General features: G+C 42.4%; 1 protein-coding gene across 1 annotated transcript; it reads right to left on the bottom strand.

The window, feature by feature from the left end:
- Nucleotides 1–3,604: 3,604 nt before the first annotated feature.
- On the bottom strand, nt 3,605–12,585 carry FYTTD1 (forty-two-three domain containing 1; the record flags this gene model as incomplete). Its single annotated transcript, XM_009077832.1, has 8 exons — nt 3,605–3,712; nt 4,589–4,715; nt 5,520–5,594; nt 6,465–6,526; nt 7,463–7,532; nt 8,504–8,616; nt 9,356–9,501; nt 12,420–12,585. Coding segments are annotated over 8 exons (855 nt in total), but the record flags the coding sequence as incomplete, so codon positions are not given.
- Between the last annotated feature and the right edge of the window lie 3,359 nt (nt 12,586–15,944).

Raw genomic sequence — 15,944 nt, 5'->3', positions numbered from 1 at the left:
CTGGTGAAGGGACTGGAGGACAAGTGGGATGAGGAGAGGCTTAGGGAGTTGAGATTGTTTAGCATGGAGAAGACGAGGCTCAGGGGTGAGCTTATCACCCTCTACAGCTACCTGAAAGGAGCTTGGAGTCAGGTGGGGGTTGATCTCCCAGCAGTAGGACAAGAGGGCACAGACTCAAGCTCTGCCAGGGGAGGTTTATTTTGGATATTAGGAAGAAATTTTTTACAGAGAGAGTAGCCAGGCATTGGAATGTGCTGCTCAGGGAGGTGGTGGATTCACCATCCCTGGAGGTTTTCAAAACAAGACTGGTTGTGGCACTTAGTGCCATGGTCCAGTAACGACAGTAGGGTTGGACTCGATGATCTTTGAGGTCTCTTCCAACCAGGTTTCTACGTTTCTATGTGGCTGAGAGTGTTTGTCTAAATGCTGCTTGAACACTGACCAGCTTGGTGCTGTTCTCGTGAGACCCCACCTGGAACACTGCGTGTAGTTTTGGTGCCTTCGACGTAAAAAATTATGGAACTGTTGGAGTGAGTCCAGAGGAGGCCACAAGGTTGATAAGGGGATTAGAGCATCTCCCCTATGAGGACAGGCTGAGGAAGTTGGGGCTGTTCAGCCTGGAGAAGAAGAGGTTGCATGGAGACCTCAGAGCAGCTTTTGAGTATCTGAAGGGGCTACAGGGGAGCTGGAGAGGGACTCTTTGTTAGGAACTGCAGTGACAGGACAAGGGGTAACGGGTTCAAATTGAAGGAGGGGGAATTTAGGTTAGATAGTAGGAAAAAGAATTCTACTGTGAAGGTGGCGAGACACTGGCACAGGTTGCCTAGGGAGGAGGTGGCTGCCCCAACCCTGGCAATGTTCAAAGCCAGGCTGGATTAGGGCTTCACCATCCTGGTCTAGTGGGGAGGTGTCCCTGCCCAGAGCAGGGATTTGGAACTAGGTGATCTTTAAGGCCCATTCTGACCCCTGAATATGATGAATAAATGCCATCTTGCCCTGGGACAGCACCACTCTGCTGCTTCCTGGGCCTGCTGCGTGTCCAAACCGTCTGACACTGACAGCCAACAGACCTGGGCTGGCAATAACAAAGATGGTAGATAACCAGGTGCAAGACACTCACCATACTCAACACTTTATCAAATATATTTACAGGCAGTAATTTTTTCCTGCACCACCAGTTAATAGCAGCATCACTTGCACTGCAGATGCCTCCTGCCAGCATGGCACGCCCAGACACGGCCACAGACACCAATCAAGCTGTTCTGTAACACAAGGTTTAGACAACAGTGACTGCTCACGAGCAAGACATGTCACAGCAACAATCAGTGCTTGGGCTGACAGATTGGTACTCTCATCACACCAAACCACTACATTAGACAGTGCTACTGAAACATGCATTGATAGCTGACAGAGAATCAGAATATTGAGTTGGAAGGGACCCACAAGGATCATCGACTCCAACTCCTGGCCCTGCACAGACACATTTAAATGCAAGAGAGCCTATACACTGCCACTCCAAGAAGTGCTCAGTTTTCAGGATATTAAGCTGGGCAATGAGTGCAAACCCTTGTGAAATCAGGCTGCTCTTTGCTGTGTTCTTCAGAACCTTTAATAAAGAACTTAATCACTAAGAACCCCTTGCAGGCTATAGGAAGGTTGACATCACCAGTGTATTGCCCAGGTGGTCATAACAGGAACAAGACACTATGAAACCTGTAACTTTTTATTTAAAAAAAAAATTTAACAGCTTCAGAATAGATCAAATGTAATAACTTCTCCAAAAAATACCAAAGGTACAGTGTAAAGCATCATCTCATTAAATACAAACTAGCATTTTTCGATGCATTGCATCAATGTTTTGCATCTATGTTGATGCAAAAGAAGTTTTTTTGTTGCATCCTGGCACATGGAAAATGTATATACTGAAACAGGATGACTGACAACACTTCATCTACTCAAATTCTAACAGTGGGACATTTTTTTTCCAAAAGAAAATAATAACTTCCAACTAGTAATTGAGAAAGAAACCTTAACACCATTACGTTTAGTTTGCTTCTGCTAAGGTATATTGTTCAACATTAAAAATAAGGGTATAAGTACTATATAGCATCAGAGTTCAATCTGACTTTATCTGCTATACAAAAAGGCAGCCCTTCTGCTGTCAAATGCTCTTCAATGTTGAAGTTGCTAGTATATGCTAGCTAACTTGGAATTTGAGATAGAAATGCAAGAAAACCAACTCTGCCAGAAGTCAAATGTAAATTCGTCAAGAATGCGAAAAGGAGTTAAACCTGCTTCAAACACCATAAACTTCTCTGGATGCAGCAACCCAACCATTCCCTTACCTGACTGTAACTAAACCTCATTGCTATAGAGCAGTGCTAGGCTCATCAGTTCCTGGTCTAGAAGCAATTCTGAAGAGCTGCCTCAGTTTTAGGGGTCATATAAATTCAGACTGAGGATTCTCTAGTTGTTGCTGTCCTGCAGATTAGGATGCCATGTTAAGCTTAATGCCAGTGACTACATGTTCCTGCTTAATGCTGACAAACTGAGGGCTTTCCTCCAGCAACATTCCCCAGTTTCAGACAATTCCCAGATGTCTGATCACTACAGATCAGCTTCACATCTTACCTCTCTTTGGTATACACAAACAAGTGCCATGACATTGCTTACCTCTGGCTGTTTGTATAAGCCAGAGAAAACCCTCTGGGGTATGCAGGATGAGAATCCTCTCTGGAAGGGTAAGGAACTCTACCTTTCCACTGACTTCCTTGTGAACTCTCGTATTTGCTCTCACAAAATTATTCAAGAATGTGAAGTTATTGCATTAAGTTTGTGAAGAAACTTTCAAAAAGAAATAAAAAGCAAAAGTTTAGGAAAAAAAGGAGACAGATATACCCCATTTAGAGAGGAAGAGGATAACTTGAGCTGTTTGTAATACAAATGACTCTCCTAGTGCCTCTGCAATATTCTTTCAGTATGACCTGTGATCTGGACCACTTTCAAGGGTAAGAGTAGAATAGTCTCCATTCCAGTTACATATTTTGGGTCTCAGCTAACAGCTTTATTTGTGAAAGTGAGGATGACAAACATTTAGTTTTCAAGAAAGGAAAAGAATGGAACTTTAAAAGCACAAAGAAATACACAACCAATGCTCCCATGGAAAATGACTGCTATGTTGCTACCAGAGTATTCATGGACTGAGGCTCAGTGCCAAACTGCAGTCTAAAGGGAAGCTCACAGGCAGCCCCTAAAAAAATCCCTAAAATGGGGTTTGTAATGAAACATTTACACAATCTCTACCATAACAGAGGGGTCAGACAACAGATACTGAGCACTCCTAAATGGAAAAAACAACCAGTGTTTGTCCTCAGCTGGGCAAAAGAATCTCTTCCAACCAGGTGATGGTGCTGCTCCAGCAGATCAGTTTCTCAAGTTTCCCTCGGGGCATCATGTCTTTTACCATTCAAAGTAAAAGTAATAAAGAGAGATAGTTCTGTCACCATCTTAGCAAGAAGTCTGGAGAACTTCAGTAACAGATGCTGCATTCTTTTGCCCATTTTAATCTCAGGTTCCTAGGTAAGTGGTGGGATCAGTGCCCAAGTCCAGCTGCAGGTTATCCCACTGTTACAAAGCGGCTCCCTTTGTTCTGAGACAGTGCTGTTCTCTGCTCCTTCAGGATCCCAAATCGCTCGTTCAACGTCATCCCGGTCTGAAAAAGAAAGTCATTTAACCATAAGCACTACACCATGTCAATACTCGAAGTCAACTCAAACTAAGTTAAACTGAGGACAGCTGAAAAAGGGAACTTTCACTACACACTTCCCCACACAGATTCTCTGCAACTTCAAAAATGCAGCATTTTCACTGTGCTAGTGCAGGTTGCTTTCCAGTTCACCCAGCTGGGGCAGCAGGCTGCAGTCTAGTCCAAAAGTTCAAGTAACTTTACAATAGAATGGTAGACTATTTTTGACATGTTGCTTATTCCTGGAAGGCACAGATCCAGCCCAATGCCTTGACCCCATGCAGTTTTGTACAGCTGGCACTATGGAGCTGATGATAAGAACAGCACCTAACTCTCTCACCCTTTGAGAATTCCTTCAATGGCAGCACTAGGATTCCTGCACCAAATCGTCTCTCTTCATGGAATTTGTGAAAAACTGCTCACCTTTCAAGCCTTTATGTTATCACACTTGATTTAGTTTTTTACCTAGACACATAGCAAAGTTTGCCTTATAAATTCAGCTGCCAGGGTTCCATGCAGGTTACACAGCAGAATGATTCCATCCCCAAATTACACCCAGCTGCTGATGCAAGCACAGCAGAAACACCAGGAGGCTTTTAGAAATATTCAACATTTAAAATCCCATTTACATCACGTGGGCTTGCAAGACATGAACTAGAAGAACAGGAACAGTGAGTTTAGCTACTTTCTTGAAGTTACATAGCGAGTCAGTGGAAGAACTGGAAACAAGAAGTACTCACTAGTTCCCTTTTCTGTCACTAGTGAGTCTAGGAGGAAAGTGCCTCACTGGCTTTTATCCATCTTGAAAGTACTTCCACAGTTATGAAAACAAACTGGATTTACCTGTTTTCCAACACTATTAATATCAAACTGCAATGGAACTCCTTTTGGAATCTTCTTCTCCTCGGATTGGTCCCTCTTCATCAGAAATGGTGGCACAGGAGTACGAGTTAATCGTAACTTCTGGGAACTGTGAGAGAAGAATGTTACAAAGGACATGATGAATATGTCTTTTCTGCAATAAAGCCTTAACACTGATAGAAGCATGAATTTTTCAGCAACCCATTTGATCAGGCTGGCTGAATAGCTGGAGGGCACAAATTCAAGAAGGTAAGTCAGGCAGAACTATAAAGGGACCATTTGTTATTGTTATCAGACAGCAAGTGTCCCAGCAGGAAGCTGGGACTGACTGTCAGTCCTACTGGGAAACATACCATTTGCAGTTAATTATGTCCATAAACACACACAGACACAAAAAAAAAGATACAGTCTTCCTCACTGATAAAATCCTACTATTGAAAAAAAGCTACGAGACATTTTTAAAATACAACAGCTATAATCAAGAGTACCAGCAACTTCCCAAAGGCAAATACAGCAATGGTCTCTAAGCATAACTCCAGCAGCATTTTTATGAATCAGGGAGGAACTATTACCATCACTCATCAACTCAGTGCTCATTCATTTCCATTCAGATAGGGAAGGAAAACAGCTGCAACATGATCTGATTTGGAAGGGGCAGACAAGGTGAAAATCCACCAGCCTAGCACTCTTCCCTCTATAAACCACATGAAGCTCCTGACTGGGAGATGACGTGTGAAATGCAGCTGTGGTATTATTCAAACATAGCTCAGAAACACTCAGGAAGGGTCCAGATTTAAAAGCAGCTGTGACTTTGAGGTCACCTCAAACACTATCTGCAAGGAACTTGCTGAATGGCTCAGAGCAGTGATCTCAGTTATGTTCAGAACACTTCAGAATTTCTTTGAAAACTCACATTGGGGTTATGATTGCTCCCGGGTTGTCAATAGACACAGTCAGGATCCCTCCATTTGTGGTAGAAGTTCGCCATCTAGTTTGAAAACAGAAATCACAAAAATGTTGCAGAAATTTCAGTCAAGGTATTTTTAAAGGTGTGTTCAAAACCTTAAAGAATGCACAAGCTTTCAGAATGTTGGCCAGCACTAAGACCACATGCAGCTACAAGACACTTGGCTATTGATTCCTGTACCTTTTACATTACCTAAATGTATTCAGGTAAACACTAGATCACACTCTGTTGAGGTGCACCAGAACTACAGCACTGACAGAAATCCTCACTTTCTCAAAACATTCAGTTTCCTTGCCACAGATGGGGCCAAAATGGTCCTCACAGCAAACCAAAGAGGTGACAGACTGCAGTCTGTGGCACCCACTGCTTGCTCAGCCTGTTGTGTTACCAACAAACACGCTGGGAAGAGCCCAGCAGGCACAGAATGATAGGGGAAGAATATGTGGGGGGAGAGCTGAGTGTTCACCTCGTGATCTGCCTTTTTCATTTCCAAACTGCTTCACAGGCTTATATGCATATTAAAGAAAATGACAATTACATCAAGAGCTCAGGAGAACACTGAATTTTTCATTCCATGCCATTCAAATGTTCCCATTTGAATTTTTCTTCCAGTCTATGCAGTATTCATGAGTGCTAGAGATTAGTCTGGTCCTCTGCAGCTACCATCTTCCCCCTCATTCCTGCAAGCATCTGATGCAAACAAACTCCTCCTGACTAAGTCAGAACATAATTTTGGAAATAACTGAGAACAGGGGGAGGATCACTGTCACTCTAGTTGATGTGCCTACAGGGGAAAATCCCCACCCCATTCAATTATCATAGCCAGGAAGTCTGAGCTAAAATAAGAATCTTTATGAGCAAAAACTGAAGTTTTCCAAATCAAATACTTACTGTCGAGTTCTCTTTACTGTCTGATTATCAAGATCATCTGTTGACTGCACTTGGGCCTGCACCTGAAAACACATCAATGCAAACACTGGATTTGCATACTGTTTCAATTCCTATTGTAGCAGCTGGAAATACAGAAGTTCAAATATAGAAGCTTAATGCTGTTTGCACACTCTGCACAAACAGGGCTGCACTTTCAGAGGGACCTCACAGATAACTGTTCTGTCACCTCTGTAAGACACTGGAAAGAAACTACTTTAAGAACACAAAATGATTTAAACAAAACTGCCAATGGCAGTAACTTAACCAATAGAATGATGCCAACATTTTGGAGGACTATGTCACACAGACACTTTACCAACATACACCAAAATGTTACCAGGGCAGCAAGAAAAACCTGCCCAGTTCCTGATCCTGTCTGGGTGGAAGGAAGAGAGCAGCTACTTACAGTCACAACAGCAGCAGATGTACAATGAGGGCACAAATGAAAACCTAAACCACCACTTGCCATTCATTGCACACTCTGGTCTCTTGATCTTACTCAAAATAACTAAAAAATCATTAAGTAACTCAAATAAGAACTTGAAAAATAAAATAAATAACCCCAGAATAACTAAAAAAGCAAACCTAACCACAATCAGACTCCAAAACGTATTTCTGCTCTGTTATGCACCTGAAGGCAACTTCAGAAAGCTGGACAGTGCTTCCTGACACTTAATTTTGTAAGGAAAAATGAATACCTTGCAACTACCCTCGAACACTGACAAGTCCCATGCCCTTGGAACAGCCCAGCTACACTGGAACAGGAAGCAAGACTCAATGGATTACAGTGATTGAAAAGGACAAGGACATTTCTCTAGAAGAACCTGTTCCTGTTTCCCAGTCCACCTGAAGTTTCTACTCAGATCTGGTATTTGAAGTTGATTTATTAATATCAGTGTTACAGGTTATCTTAGAACCTGTGGCACAATTTTCCTGTTGTTTTCAGTAATTTTTATTACCTTCAGGCCCCTTCTAAACAGGAAAGTTGCTTGACGAGTGTCTTTCTGCTGGTTTAATTTGTTTGCAATTCTGACAAAAGTGGATGGAATGTTATTCCTGTAATAGTCATAAAAAAATATAGTTATCAAAAGGCTCCACAGGTAACACATTAAAGAGACTACTCTGAAAGTCAAGAAAGTGCCCAGTACACCCATAAGGACATCTGCAGTGCTGCCCCTTTGAGGCTGAGCACTTCAGTCAGGATAAGCTCCTCATCTACTAGGAACAAAACACATTACTCCTAAAGGAGGAATCACTGCTGTTACATAGAAGCCTAAATGCTCCTATGCCACAGGACAGGATGGTCATTAATTCTGCTTTTCACTTGGCTCAGTATCCTCCAGAACCTTAAAACATTGCTGATTAGATGAAAAAAATAAATTTGCTATGCATAAAAAAGGTTTGTTTCCAGTTTCCACAGGAGTCACCTAGTGAAAACTTTCACCATGGAGACCATTTGGTTGCAGTTTAGAACAGACCTGTTAATTCCAGCACAAATAAGACATGCAATGGCTTCCATGGAGCTGCAGATGGCACCAGCTGCCACACAGGCATTTGGCTTAGAAACCTCACAAAACCATGGCTTAATGCTATATGGAAACGTTGGCCATTTCCATACAGATTCATAGAATGGTTTGGGTTGGAAGGGACCTCAATGTTCACCTAGTTCTAACCCCCTGACATGGGCAGGGACATCTCCCACTACACCAGGTTACTCAAATACAGGCTGCCTGTGACTAACTGAAGGCAGAACACCAGGTGCTCACAAACAGAGGTAACCCCTTCCTGAGTGCTCCACATGGCAATAAATCTGGCTTTGTATTGAGACCATGCTTGTTCCATGCTTGACTTCCAGATCTGTAGAACTTCACACACAAGGCAGTCTGGACCATATTGCTACTGCCAGTACCTACCATCTTCTCTTGAACTTGGTCCTGCCAAACAAGACTCACTATGGAAAGCTGCCAAGGAGAGTTCAGAAAGCAGGCTTAGTACTTTACCTCCTGTTTAGCAGGGCAGATCTCCTGAGGGCAGGAGCTTGTTTTCTCTGCATTTCAGATTGTCTCTGCAGGTTTGTTTTCCTTTTCAGAACTGGATAATTCCGCTGTGCATTCTTAAAAAAACAATAGATAGATACAGCATAATGTATACTGTACACAACAAACACTTCTCTTTCAGTGTCCATTTACAAACTGCATACAGAACAAATTGGCTTTGCCTGCCTTTCACAGGCTACTGCAATTTGAAAAAACCTTCTACACTTTCAGGAATTCTGTATTTTCCACATTATCAGGAGAAAAGAAAAAAGCAGAGCTTCGCAGTTATTTTTTGATTTTTGTGTCTCCCTAAACTGACAAAATACATATGTCTTTAGTCTCCTTCACAAACCCAAAGGCAATCCCTGTTCCACAATACTGAATGACATGGAGCAGGCAATGATGCACTAGAGGACTGCAGAACTGAGAGGCTACTGATGGAGTTTAGTATTCTGCAAAAATTTCGATTTAGTAACAGCACATGCTTAACACCTGCAGGTTGGCTGAATCAATGGTTTGTGACAAAGCCAATTTTCTTTCTACAAATGCAGTAACTCCTTCCATACCTGCACAGAATATACTTTTGCACTTCAACTTTCATGACTTACAACCCAGTTAAGCGTTAAAAATTACTTTCACACCTAGTCATTACCCAGCCTCCTCAAAACAAACAAGAACTCAGCTAACACATCCCCAATATAATAAAAGCTTGTACCATATGTCTCCATTTTATATTTCAGTAGCACTGTTCTGAAGCACTTGTGTTTCAGCTTTTTAATCTGTTCTGACACAAATCACTGGGGTTGCATGAATTACCTTCTCACTCAGTGGCTGTCTGTTCAGAGGACTGACTCCATTCTGTGAGCCCACTGCCTTCTTGGCTGCCAGGCCAGTTTTAACTCCGTACGAACGTTTCTTCCCTGCGATCTTCTTTCTGCGCCCCAAACGATTCTTACCATAACCTGCAACAAGCACAAAACCTTCAGCAATTCCTATGGAAAGGAAGAGCTCAAAGCTTTAAGATGCCTCATGGGCAGTGCAAGTTATCTGGCTGCACACTTCAAGTCTTAGAGCAGAATATATCACTACCCTTGCAGACAATTGGGTCACTCAGTTACTTTAGCAGGTCTGGTCCAAGCCCCAGCACAGCAATAATCAGCTTCTCACACAGACCACAGGTTTGTTCTGGTTCACTGAATTAATTTCTGTTGAAAATTTTCTATTTGACATGTCTGTAGGGATAAATTAAGAGTCTTCTGGCATAGAAAGCTACTAAAATACTCAATAATGGAACTTTACTGAATGCTGAATAACACAAAACCAAACCCAAAAACTCAATACAGCTCTCTACGCATTCAGCAAACTTTCAATTACCAGTCTGATTTAAAGAAAAAAAACCCCAACTTCAAACACCATTTATTGAAATCAGTGGTTCCCAAGACATGACTTAAGAAGAAAGAATATAGTAGCTGGCCCACAAAGTCATATTAAACGCTGTACAGATTACATCCCATTTGAAGTGCTTTCAATTAGAAGTCTGCATGGCAGCCTGGATGGAACTGAGCACTGAAAGCAGCCTTTGAATGTAAAAGGCCTGTAAGTCTGAGGTCTGCAGTATCTCCAGTTACAAGGTTTGGTTAACCCTGTCTGGAGCCTTTTCACTTCACACTATGAATACAGATCATACTTCAGTTTGATCCTCGAGCATCATCTCCTCTGGAACCTCAGACTGCAAGATAAATTTAAGGCTCAGGAGTCAGCTCTCCATGAACAGACACATCTGCCTTTGACCTATCTGACTCTAACAGAATTGATAATAAATCTGTGCTTCCTCCTGAGACAGGAGCCATCTCATGAGGTAGGTCACAGACCAGATCAATTTGCCATGGAGAACTGCTGCACACCCACATTTTGTGGCTGGTTAGCAAATGCTCGTCTTTTCCAAGAAAAAAGTTGGGAAACAGAGCTGCTTAGGCTGAAAGGGAGCTCACAGGGTCTCTGAGCCAACCTCTGCTCAAACAAATGACAACCTCTGAGTTAGCTCAGGCTGCACAGGGCTTTGTGCAGTTGCATTCTGTGTATCACCAAGGACAACTTTTATTCAAATGAACAATGTTCCTCTCTGTTTCTACAGAGAGAAGAGTCCTAGCTCAAGTTCCTTGCTTGTTTCCAGAGAGTTTGGCAGCCACTTCTAAAACCACATGGAATTGAATGCTGTTGATCATTTGTGGTTTCTGCAGCTGTCCACAAACAGAGGATTTGCTACTTATCAGAGTAACTTCAATAGCAAGAGAGCAGCAATAAATCCACTAGTTAAAAGCTATAACATTCTGTAAGTAAATAGAATGTTCAGAAGAACTATTTAATGACACCTCCTGTTCAAAAAACAATTTAAGAGAGGTTTGTTTTTAATGGGAGCAAATGTGTGGAGCTGTATATGAAGGAACAGTTAAAGCTACTCACAGCATTTCACTGTGTCATGAATCTGGCAATTCTGCAAAGAAAAGTTTGCAAGCAGGGAAGGTTCCAGGAGAGAAAAGTAACTGCCAAGACAGTCGTATTTAGAGTTTAATGTTTACAGCTCAAGTTTCTCCAAAAATTCTAAATTCTAATACTTGTGCCCTTTAGATGATAAGCAATTGCACTTGACAACTGCAGTCATAAACAGAGCCTACGTGCTTGATAACCTACAAGTTAAAGTCACTTACTCTTCACCCACACAAATATTCTCACACTTGGGCTTAGAGATGTAAAATTTTTTTCCTGCACTGTCACCAATTTACTGAAGATACACAAGTAACACTGCCCTGTGAACCTGCATAGAAACTAAAACTCCTCTGAGCCACATGACATTCCACCAATCCCTAAAGACATTTGTGTCCAAGATGCTAACAATGAGCTGCTCCTACAACAAACACTGACCAAGACAAAGCTAAAATGGGGATCAGACAGATGTGTCTTTGTATTAAATGAATGCTACTAAACTAGAAACTGCATCTATTAACCTACACACCAAACCAGCTGGCAGTGAGGCCATAACCTTTCTGATCAGACAGTATTTTTCCCCATTTTGATTACCTCAAAAAGCAAACCCAGTCTATACTCCAAGCAGGTGCCGGCCATGGCTGGACTGAAGCCTGAGAATCATTTTAAAATGTATCTCCTGGTTATCAAAACACCCTGACAGTTACTTAGGGATTCTACAGCAGAGATCTTATTGTGCACTTTTCTTCTCTTCACTTCCTGCCTACATGATTATTTTCCCCCTTTTTGTATTCCACTGTAAAACCACTGGCTTAAGAAGGCTGACACAGTACTTCCTTTGCATCCCAAGCTCTTACCAAGAAAAGCCAACTCAGACACTCTGCACTATCCATTTATATATCCCAGAGCCAGCATTACACTCTGCAGTAACAGCTATTTTGGGGAGGCTTACAAGAATTCTACCCAGCAAATATAAATATGCTTCTCTTTTGCACAAAGCTCTGAGCTCTGTCAAGGCCTCCACATTCCCTAATGCACAGGCTTTGGCACACACACTCATTCTATCCATCTCTGAGAAAGGACAGAGTAGGAATACAATTTTCCAAATTAAAATAAATTTAAAGAAGCTGAAAGAAATAAATCCTTCCTTGACTCAAGGACAAGTCACTCAATCACCTAAGCTCCTTGACAGTCAAACATGTCAAGTGTCACTCACATTGAACTAGAAACAAAACCAAACATAAAAAGATAAGAAAAGAATAGAATTATAATCAAAAGTGTATATGACACTCTTTGAAAGACACCTGAGTAGACCACACCAATCCGTGTGTTTCATTAGGTCACATTTCAGCTCCAAAGAGACACTGTGCAATCCACACCCTTCTGGCACACACACCTTTCTGCTGCTGGATTCCCCACTTGGAGCCTGATGTCCTGAACTGTCGGGTTCGGTTCTGCTGAAGTCCTCTTTTTATTTTGGGAGAATATTGCTTTCTCTCTTCTTTCTTGTTCAGCTTAATTATATCATCTGCAAGAAGAAAAAAAAATAAAAAATTGACATCCTGCAGACAGATTCTAGTTCTGAATAAAAACCCTGAGCAGCTTGGGAGTCACAGGAGAAAGACCAGTTAATCCTGCAAAACCAGCACACAGAAGCCAAGTTTCCTGAAATATTACTGCTATAAACATCCAGACCCTGTTAGTCCTACAGTACTTACTTCATAATGTAATATCCCAGCAAAAGGGAAGCAATTGCATAGATCCAGAAAATCCAAGAGGCTTGTAAGATCATGGCATTCAGCCCAGCATTAAATTTTAAACTGAATTACTCCATTAGCTTTTGTATACTGTTAAAGAAAAGGTGATCCCATCTCATTCCTAGACTTTGCAGATTCAAGACAAAATGTCAATTTCAGCCTTAGTTCTTTGGCCCTTAATTACTTAAGAAAGATGACAGAGAGAACTTTGGCCATGAGGTCTCTTCAGATGTTCACTGAGGCTGAGGTGATGGGGAAAGAGCAAGCAAGACTTCTCTCCCCAGGTACCTGCAATCCAATCAATCATCCTACCTGTTGTCCAGGGAAAATTTGTGTTGGACAAATTATCCATTGTTTCAAGAGTATGTGTAAGAAATAAGCTGATGGAAGGTGAACAGCAGGTCTGTCAAGTGCAAATCATGCCACACCAGTTTGATTTCTTTCACTGACCTGGTGGCCAGCTCAGCAGAGAAGAGTAAAGCAGCAGGTGTGGCACACTTTGACCTCACTGTCATCTCATTTACAAAAACACCATAAAAATTGTCCAACTGTGTTTATTGCATCTCCATCACAAAAGCACAACTGATAGAAACATCATGTTTCAACAGGGAGCCCCCACAAACATGTGGACAAGTCAAGGGAGATGGAAATGGGGTAACCGTATTTGTAACTGAGTTCAATTGGACTCAGAAGGGGTAGAACAGAGAAAAGAGTGTAAAAAACCATAAATATGAAAAATCACAATGTTGTTATCCAATGGTTTGTAACCTGCTAAAGTGAAGCTAAGTGAAAATCAGCTTATTTTGCTGCAAAAATGACTGCCTAGTCAGATAAAATCTATTAGGACAAGGAATACTGATACAGGTCACTCAGGGTTTGCTATCTATAGAATCTTCTTTACCAAAGGAATTATCCCTGGAACAAGGATTCCCAAACTATCCTTTTTGTACAGCAAAGGAAGCTGAAGCCACTTCGAACCGGTAGAGCTCCAAACCAGCAGAAACAATCACTGCCAAGAGCAGTACTCAGCCAGGACAGGTATTTGAACGTAGCATAAAGTGATGTTCAACAAAAACTAAAACTCCCAAAGCTGTTAGAGCAGAGCACATAATTCTGCACAGTGGCTGCTTCCACCCCCAAGGACCTGTGATACAAACCACCATGTCCAAGAGCATAAGGTTCGTGCTTCATGGTTTATCTGCTCCAGCTTCAATCCCATGTTTCCAAGTTAGGTGTTGCTCCACACAGTGTTCTGAGTTTTCAAACAAAAGGACCTAAGTTTCAGCTATTCTCTTAGTTGAGGAAATGGAGGACAGCTGGGACTTTAGGCATTTGTTAGCAGAGACACACAGAAGCATTGTCATACCCTGTCCCAGATCAGAGATCAAACCTACAGCCACAATAGCAGAATCACTGGGAGCAGTATCAAGCTGGAGGCTCAGCTTCAGAAGAGCTGCACATAACACAACTAAAACACATTTAATCTTTATTATTACAGGAGAATTTACTCAATGTTAAAATTTAGACCTTAAGATTTCCTAAATGAAAGTTGTGTCAGTTCCTTTGATAACATGACAGATGTGTGACTGCATCTGCTCTTTGTTGATACCAGACCACAGAGCTGCGACTTGGGGACATGCAGCCAAACAAGCCAAGGGACACACCTGTTCACAACACCTTCTCAAACCAAACATCCCCATGGCGCTACAACGCTCCTCTGCAATCTGCTGTTAGTCAGTGGCCAGGAATGCAGCAGTAACTAACTGAAAGATTAACTTGGTCAGGAAGCATTAGAGTGTGTGAATGTACAGCAAGCCACTCAGAATCAGTAACTCTGTCAACCCCAGTAACCTGCAAACAAGGATTGAGTGCTGCCAATAAAAACAGATCTCAGTTTTCTGTGAATGCTGTGATGTTGCTCTACATTCACACAAACTCCAAGCCTCATTTCACAACTTATCTCCATTGCCAGAACAAACACCTCCACCGGAGAATTTACAGAATGAGAACTTGTACAAATCCTCTTTTCTCATGGTGGTCCACAAAGGCCAAGTCTAACACCTGCAGTTCACACTGTGATTTTGCTTTCTGAAGTAAGACTCCTGATAGCACCAACCCATCAAGCTCTGGTAGAGTCACAGATCAGTCTTAGAGAGCCCAAACCCACTTTAAAAGATTGTTTTAAAAAATAAAGCTAAACATTACATAAACCAGTGGTACATATGGATAACTTCCACCACCTCTCTTGCCACTGGTTCTAAGGACAAGGTGCAACGAGGTGCCAGGAAAATGTTCTTCCCCAGAGGCTGGTTAGGCATGGGAACAGCTCCCCAGGGCAGTGGTCACAGCTCCAAGCCTGACAGAGCTCAAGGAGTGTTTGGACAATGCTCTCAGGCACATGGTGTATTGCTGGTGCTGTCGTGTGCAGGGTTAGGAGTTGGACTTGGATGATCCTTGTGGGTCCCTTTCAACTCAGGATATTCATAGAATCATAGAATTTTAGGTGTTGAAATGGACCTTACAGATCATCTAGTCCCAACTCCCCCTGCCATGGCCAGGGACACCTCCCCATCAGACCAGGTTGCTCAAGGCCTCATCCAGCCTGGTCTTGAACACTGCCAGGGTTGGGGCATTCACTATCTCCCTGGGCAACCTGTGACGTTATCTCCCCACCCTCACATGAATAAACATTTTCCTAATATCTAGCCTAATTTTCCCCTGCTTCAATTTGAATCCATTACCCCTTGTCCTATCACTACAGTTCCTAACAAAGAGTCCCCCTCCAGCTCCCTTGTAGCACCTTCAGATACTGGAAGCCTGCTATGAGGTCTCTATGGAACCTTCTCTTCTCCAGGCGATTCTATGGAATATGCATTCCAGGAATGCATCAATTGTGTCCTCACCTGTTAAGGGGATTCAGTGCACAGAACAGGGAAACAGAAGTATTCAAGATTCCTCACTGAGATATCTATAGTGTGGATGTATACAGTGCCAGTTTCCCAGGCACTCTGCAGAGGCACATCTCTGCAGGTCTGCAGTGAGTCTGTGCAACTCCCCAACACACCCACACAGCGGGCGAGCAGGGGAGAACGGGGCAGGCTGCCACAGGAAACTACGTGGTAAAGGCGACGTCATGCTCGCTGTGACAGGTACAGCACAGGGCT

The sequence above is a fragment of the Acanthisitta chloris genome, unplaced genomic scaffold (assembly GCF_000695815.1).
Source record: "Acanthisitta chloris isolate BGI_N310 unplaced genomic scaffold, ASM69581v1 scaffold24920, whole genome shotgun sequence".
Lineage (NCBI taxonomy): Eukaryota > Metazoa > Chordata > Aves > Passeriformes > Acanthisittidae > Acanthisitta > Acanthisitta chloris.
The sequence above is the reverse complement of the archived record's forward strand: the minus strand, read 5'-3'. Positions and strand labels throughout refer to the sequence as shown.